This window comes from Alligator sinensis, unplaced genomic scaffold, assembly GCF_000455745.1.
Source record: "Alligator sinensis unplaced genomic scaffold, ASM45574v1 scaffold780_1, whole genome shotgun sequence".
Lineage (NCBI taxonomy): Eukaryota > Metazoa > Chordata > Crocodylia > Alligatoridae > Alligator > Alligator sinensis.
Window position 1 is genome coordinate 2,232,457 of NW_005842144.1, and position 7,983 is coordinate 2,240,439.

At 45.9% G+C, this 7,983-nt stretch overlaps 1 protein-coding gene across 1 annotated transcript in view; it reads right to left on the minus strand.

Annotated features, from left to right (window-relative positions):
- ATAD2B (ATPase family, AAA domain containing 2B) overlaps positions 1–7,030 on the minus strand; it is a 119,422-nt gene extending 112,392 nt beyond the window's left edge. Inside the window, exons 1-2 of the mRNA XM_006025400.3 lie at positions 6,989–7,030; positions 3,272–3,426 (exon numbers count right to left, since the gene is read on the minus strand). Of these exons, the coding sequence (XP_006025462.2) occupies positions 3,272–3,426; positions 6,989–7,030 (197 nt within the window). The remainder of the gene's footprint in view (positions 1–3,271; positions 3,427–6,988) is intronic.
- Between the last annotated feature and the right edge of the window lie 953 nt (positions 7,031–7,983).

Consider the following 7,983-nt stretch of genomic DNA (forward strand, 5'->3'; position numbering starts at 1 on the left):
CAGATGGCTTTCCTTATCTAGCATCCTGTCAGCTTACAGACTCCCTCAGTCATATCTGAGCCCTAAATTCGGGAACACCTAGAAGCTGGGGCCAGGAAACATCCCTCTTCTATAGGGATTTCCTGAACACCTCCCACAACTGGAGCACAGACTTTTATACCTTCCAAATCTCTTTTGTTTTGGGGGAGAATGTATATTAAGCAGATGAGCTTTCCCTCTCTACCAGGTGGAAGTGGCTGAAGGCATGTCACTCCCTTTGCCAAACAAAAGCTTTTGGGCACATTTAGTAAGTCATTGTTTCAATCTATGCAAGAAGGAAACATGACCTTCTATGAATGAGAATGGCTATTATTTCTTGAACACCCATCACAGTCACACTGCCTGGCCAAAGATGCATGCCACCTGGATGTCTCCTCGGTGTTTTCTGAATAACTTACTTAAGCAGTGCTCAACCTTTTGGCTCTGCATGTCGAATGCATGAAGAAAGGCCAATCTGCAAGCCAGGCCCAGCCCTGAGATCCGACACCACCTTCTCCCTACCCCAGGCAATGGGATTAGGTCCCGGGGGCCTGGAACCACCCCATCCAACCAGGATTGGGCCCTGGGACCCAGTGCCACTTTCACCTGGCCCTGTGTACTGGAATCAGGTGCCCCAGCCAGCATGCAGGGCCTGACGCTCTCCATGGGTCAGGAAGTCTGGCAAGAGAAGAGTGGTACCACCACTCCCCGACCAAAGGTCCAGACCCTGGATTACCCCATGAGACAGATGACAAAGCACTGTAGGCTGGATTTGGCTCTCAGGCTCGGGGTTGAGCACCCCTGAATTACTGGATTCTCTTCCAGTTATAACATGAAACCACAAAAGTACATTTATATCAAATACTATAATATATACATGCATGAAAATGAACAGCTTCACACTAGCTACAGACAGACTAAACACCACAGGGGTAAATCTAATTTGGCAGAATATCTATGCATGCTGCATGGTGGATCCCAAAGGCAACTTGGTTTTGGCATGAATCCAAGACTGGAGTATCATTTGGAAATCAAGTAAAGTGATTCTTCCACTCTACTGAGCAGTGGTGAAGTCTCACCTGAAGTACTGTGTCCAGTTTTGGACCCACAGTTGGAGAAGTATGTAGCCAACTGGAGAATCCAGCAAAGAGGAACAAAAATGATTAGAGGCCTAGGAGGCAAAACTTATAAAGAAAGCCTGAAAGAATAAGGGTTATTGAGTCTGGAGAAGAGACTGAAGGGGGTGCTTTGATAAAAATCTTCAAATACCTGAAGCGTGACTACAGAGAGGATAAAGATGAGCTTTTCTCTATGCTGCAGGGGACAGAACTAGGAGCAATGGCTTCATGCTGCAGCAGAGGAAATTTACACTGGCGTGTATGAGAAGCTTTCTAACTATGGGGGTTGTCAAGGACTGGAACAGGCTACCCAGGGAGGCTGTAGGATCTCCATCTTCAGAGGTTTTCAAGAGCAGGATGGACAGACACCCGACTGGGATGGTTTAGTCAGGGATGATCCTGCCTTAAGCAGGGGCCTGAACTAGATGACCCTTCCAGCCCTACTTTCCTGTGATCCTACTGCAGTTAAAAACAATACACGTCTGAAAGAATGTTTAATCCTACAGAACAAGTAGCTGCTGTCACAAGGACCAAGATTATAGCAAATCCTCAAAAAAGCAGCCCCAGACAGGACTGCTTCAAGCTCTTGGGGGCCTGGTGTCTACATAATCTGGTAATTACCTGTGTGCAATCTGAAGAATGTTGTAATCACTGGTAACTTTCTTCAAATTGGATTAATGAGTCAGAAAAGGAAACAAATGACTCACTTGTTTTGGCTATATGGAAGGCATAGTACTTTTGCTCGTTTCTATATTTCCCAATACTGGGTGATTTTGATTCATCTTTGCACACAAGACAAGTATGTTATGAGGTACATTTGGCAGGAGGGGATGTGTGGCTACTGAACTCCTGTGTCATCCAACTGTAGTGTAATAAATGGAGAACAGCTGAAAAACAACACTGAAAAGGAGCTGCAAAATGTTCTTGCACAAATGGAAGGAAAAAAAAAAATTCCTAATTTAAGCTTAGAACCTGCTTCTTCTTCCTAAATGTACATAAAACTTCCAATAAAGTCAGTGAATAATTTTGAACAAATTAACAATGAATGTAGGGTTTGGCCCTACCACATTCCAAAAGGGGAACATTTCCCATTAAACTGAAGGAATCAAGGTGGCAAATGGAAGGACCTAAATCAGGATTCATGGAAAAAATAAACCTTTCCTTAAATCTTAGGCTAAAAAAAAAAAATGTCTCAGAAGAATATGGTTTCAACTTCTAAGTGAGCATTTTCAAGCCAAAAACAAGTGGGTTGGCTTACTTTACGAAAACAAACAGGTCACTTTTTGTTGCAGTCATTGTGTGGCAGGGCACCTGGCATACTTGAATTAAGAAGCCAGGCAATCTGCTGAGCCACCCGCAGGTGGGGTCAGGCCTAAATGGAAAGTCAACTGACCCAGGGGCCAGCAAGAAAGGCTAGGTCTGATCAGGGAAGTCACCCAATGGCAAGGATGGGGTGCTGGAAAATCTCAGTTCCCACTGTGCTTTCTGGGTGACCACACAGAGGGGGAAGGCTAAAGGAGTACACCCTGACAGAAAAGTACTTGCCAGGAAGATCAGGACTATGTTAGTCCAGAGGCCCAGTGAGGGGCCAAGAAGGACTGGGACAGCATGGGTCGAGGCCCAGCAAGAGAGGCCTGAGCCACATAGTGAGGCCCAGTGAGTACAGTGGGACGAAGAGGGTCCAGCGAGAGACTGGGAATGGAATGCAAGACCAGACAGGATGCAAGGTCCAAGGGCCTGGATCATGAGAGACAGCAAGAGAGGCCTGAGGATTTATAGTGAGGCCCAGCAAGCATAGTGAGACCAGAGGGGTCCAGCAGTCCAGTGAGGGGCCAGGAACAGAGTGCAGGACCGGATGGGCTGAAGGGCCTAGAGCGCATCTAGGAAAAAGGAGAACAAAAATGGATCCACGACAAGGAATTAAGAGAGAAGCTGACAGCCTGGAGAAGGGCCAGGAGGAAGACCAAGAGGTCTGAAGACAACTTGAGCAGGGTAGAGAAGGAGACCAAGGGGTCTGGCAGCTCAAGAAGGGGCTTTGCAAAGAGACAGAGGTCTGAAGGTGAGAGCAGGGCAGAATACCCTGAGAACAGGGCATTTCAAACTTTTGAGTACCTAATGACAGTGCAACAGCTTACCTGGACTGTCCACTTGAGATGCTCCATTCCTCTCGCTGCCCAGTACTGCGTGATTTTGATTTGTCTTTGCACACAGGATCAGCATGTTTCGAGGTACGTTTGGCAGGAGGGGATATGTGGCTATCACTCAAACTAGCATCACTACCTTCATCTTTCTGAAAGAGAAAAAGCATCAGACCATTTGATCAGTTCATTTTAGCAATTCCCTATAGAACATAAAGACCTACTACTCACCTAAGAAAATGAAACCCAATTCATACCAGTATAGCAGTACTTTCATAAACTCATAGAAAACAGTAATGGAAAAGACCTTGACCTCTAGTCCAGTGATGCTCAACCTTTTTGTCTCACAGGCTGGATGGACAGTGACTGGTCCATTCACTGGCTGGATTCCCCCTGGTAGGCCCAATCCAGTGGGTGCTGCAAGGCCAATCCGGCCGCCCAGAGGGAGACAGGGGGCCAATCCAGCCACAGGGGGAGAATGCATGGCCAGACCCTTTTCCGGCCACATGTGGAAAGGTGTGGCCCAGCCCCAATCCAGCTGTGCAGTGGGAAGGAGGTGCAGGGCATGGGAAGTTGGCAGCAGGGGAGGGGTGGTAGTATTAATTGCCACTGTTTCCCCACCACCAAATTTCCTGACCCATGGAGAGCTCCGCGAGCCAGATGCCATGGCTCAGTGGGCCTTATTTGGCCTGCGGGTCAGGGGACAAGCAGCCTTGCTCTAGTCCATCCTCTATCCAAAGGCAGGAACCTAAAACATTCCTGACAGAGACCTGTCTACAACCTTCAGTAATGGAAATACCATAACTTTCTTAGGAAATATATTATGTCCTTACAGTTTGAATGTAGACAATCTTCCCATCGTCTAATCTAAATTAACTTTGATGTTTGATAAATGTAGACACACTGAAGGTTAACTCACCGATAATACAGGACCCGATGAGCTCAAAACATTTTTTTTTTTTTTATTTATTTAACAATGCCTCTTCATGATGCCTCTGAACCAATTCTGAAGTTCTCCTTACCCCATCCTACTCATAGACCATGAATAATTCTACTGCCTTTGCTGTATTTGTACACCATTTCCTCACCATGCTATTGAAGTTTTTTAAGAAAAGAAATAGCAAGTATCCAAAGCAGTCATTACCAGAGAGTTTGAGCAATTTTTGGTTTTGCATGTTCTATTAAAAAATGTACAGTTACTGCAATCTATATATATTTTGAAAAAGTCTTCCTACTTTACATCTTCTGATACCCACTGCTTAGTTTTCAAAAACTGTCAAAAGGCTATTATTGCATACTACCAGAGTACACAGAAAACTGCTGGTAATCCCATTGTTCCATGAGGAAAATGTGAACTAGAGAGAGGCCGAGAGAGAGCAAGTGACCACAACGTAAGTGACAAGTACAAAAGATTTCTCATAATCTCCGAGTACTTCAAAACCTTTATCCTCTCAACACATTCAAGAAATATGGCAGGACTGTTCTTCTCATTTTACAAATAGGGGACTACAGCAAACAGATATTAAATGACCTGCCCAAAGCCATGGGGGTACTCTAAAGCAGTGCAGAAACTTGACTCTATTATGCAAAATACTAGATTAAGGTCCCAATCACAAAACCATCCTTTTGCTCTGTTTAATAAGACAACTGATATTTATACAGAGAACATCAATATTTTCCTTCTTCCAGATTTCAGGACTCCTCCTAATTATCACATAATAAATATGAATTGGCTCAGTTCAGGATATGATTTTAAACTGCAGCTAACTGGAAGGCCTGGTGGCAACATGGTAGGGCTACCAGTGGCAGGGTAGCTCCTATAAAATACCATAATATTGCAACCTCTAGCATTAGGCAAGTATAGGGTGCCTCAAAACCCTAGCCCAACTGCCTTGTGGGTACTCTTTGGTTGGAGAAAAGCTAAGGGACATCACCCTGACAGATAAGCGCCCTTGCCGAGGCATTAGGCAGTCGCAGCAGCTCTGATCTGTTGCTTTCTGGCAGAAGCTACAACCTTCGACGCACTGAGTGTCTAGACTCGGTATGGCCTTTGGACTCTGCCTTGATGGTCTAAAAGGGGGATCGTGGGTCCAGGACAGCCTCCCCTCCTCCATACTCCTGCCTAGGCATACACAGTGAAGGTCCTGGTGTGCTGGTTACACAGACCTCTTGTGCATACACTATGATCCAGAAGATTGATTGTTTGCAAGAGATAAAGAAGTTATTCTCATTACATGTGTAATAATGTTTAGCTTGGTTACACAGACCTCTTGTGCATACACCATGATCCAGAAGATTGATTGTTTGCAAGAGATAAAGAAGTTATTCTCCTTATTACATGTGTAATAATGTTTAGCTGTAGAACTGAAAAAAGTTACAGCTTTCTCATCCATGGAACTGAGAGAACAGAAGTTCAAGTATAACAACCCTGTCTTTGAGATTTTCAATAGACAATACCACAATACCTGGCACTGGTGAGGCCACTCCTGGAGTCCTGTGTCCAGTTTTGGGCCCCACGCTACAAAAAGGAGAAAATCCAGTAGAGGGCAATGAAAATGGTTAGGAAACCGAGGGACATGATTTAGGAGGAGAGGCTGACAGAACTGGGCTTATTTGGTCTGTAGAAGAAAAGAAAGAGAGAATTTGATAGCAGCCTTTAACTATCTGAAGGGCCATTACAAAGAGGATGGACCTCAGCTAGGGGTGGGCTAGATAGGGCCCGTGGGCTGCATCTGGCCTGCGGAGGGACTTTGTCCAGCCCACAATGGGTCCCTTGGTCCTGCCTGGTGCTGTATGGCCCATGGCACGTCCTAGCACCCCAGGGCATGGAGTGAGGCAGGGGCGGCTCTGCAGGTGGACTGCCCAAGCAGCAGCGGCTCCTTCTGCTTACCACTGCCACTGGCCCCAGCCCCGTGGTACTGGCAGGGACCCATGCACACAGCCTCAGACTAGGCCCAGTCCGCCCCGACCAGAGCAGACCAGCTCCGAACCAGCCAGGACCCATGCACACAGCTTTGACCCTGGGCTGCCCCACACCTGCTCCAGACTGCCCGCCCACAATGAGCAGCAGTGGTGGGGAAGAAGCCGGTGCCTGGCACAGGGGAAAAGCAGCTCCTCCCTGTTGCCACTGCCAGGCCCTTCTTGCAACAACCTCCTGGAGCCTGCACCAGGGCTGCCCTGTGGTTCCTCTCTGCAGCCATCACTGCCACCTCCGGGATGCCAAATGGGGCAGCTTTGGGAGTGGAGAGTAGCCTCAGGGAAGCCTGGGCGTGGGCTCCAAGCAGCTGGAACAAGGGCCTGGCAGTGGCAAGGGAAAGGTGGCCATTTTTCCCCCCACACCCAGCAGCAGCTTCTGTCTGGCCACCGTCGCAGCCACCACAGCTCATCGTGAGTTGGCAGTCTACAGGGGGCCAGGGAAACTCCAGAAAAAGTAGGTCCTTTGTTGATAAAACACACAATAATCAAACCATTTTCCTGAAGGGCAATTCTATATCATAAAGGAAGACATATGACATGGCAACCTATATGGACTGTACAAGTGTCATTCATCAGTTAGGTTCAAAATAATAATAATACCCCACAAAGAACAGCATTTAAATATCTGCATGCTATTCTTTTTCTTCCTCTTTGGAGAAACTCAAATCATCAAACAACAGGTTAGCATCACCAGGGTGCTGCACTTCTATAACACATATTATCTTTAATCTGATTTACGAGCACACGAATTACTTTAGTCTCCACGCTCTCGGGAAGCATTCATAAGGACTGCAGGAGAGACCTTTTTCATTGTCCATACTGGAACTAGCCAAAATAACAGAAGCTTAAAGAAAACAATGAGACAATTCCAGAGTTCTGCAACTGGCAGCATAAATAACCCCAGAAATTCTGCCAGTGTAGAAAGAAAATAATAATAAAAGGTAGGATAGAGTAGATCACATCTTTTGGGTCACAGAGCAGCTGTCATCAGAACATAGATACACTAGACATGCCATATTGAAACAACAGGACATCCGATATCCTAGATACCAGGGCCATCAGGCACAAAATGTAATTTCATTTCCATAAAAGCTGATGATGCATCTCCAATTCATCTTCTTGTTTTTATGCCTTGCTTGGAATGACAAACTGCTAATATAATCAAGGATAAGATGACTTAAAACACTATGCTCTCTCAGGTATTGGGGAGGAGGGGAAGAACCCTGGTAGGCAGGTGCAAATGAAGAGCAAATAACTCCTGTTACTCACCTTAATGACAGTGTGTTGTTAATTCCATGCGTGTTTCTGTAACAGCACACCATTCTTAACTGTTGTTTTTGTTCTATTACTCAGTTCAGTCTAAAGGTCAAGATTCCTGCTGAACGCAGACCCAAGTAGCAAAAGCCGTCAAGGACATCAAGAGATTTACCCTCCAGGGTGATGTTAGGTATTGATTCTTCCACCCCTTGGTATATGATCACCATCTTCTTCTGACTGTCAACCCAAAGCTCTTGCTTGAGTCCAAAAATCTGCAGCCTGCAAGAGACTTTGCTGGGAAAATTCCCTGGGAGCAACCAAGACCACATCATCCGCAAACAGGAAATCTCTCAGAACCAGCTCTTTCACCTTTGTTTTTTTGCTCTAAAACTTGCGATGTTGAACAAGCCTCCATCTAGTCTGATTCAAAGATAAATACCATCATTGCTGTCCTGAACTGCATGAAGCAGCAGGAA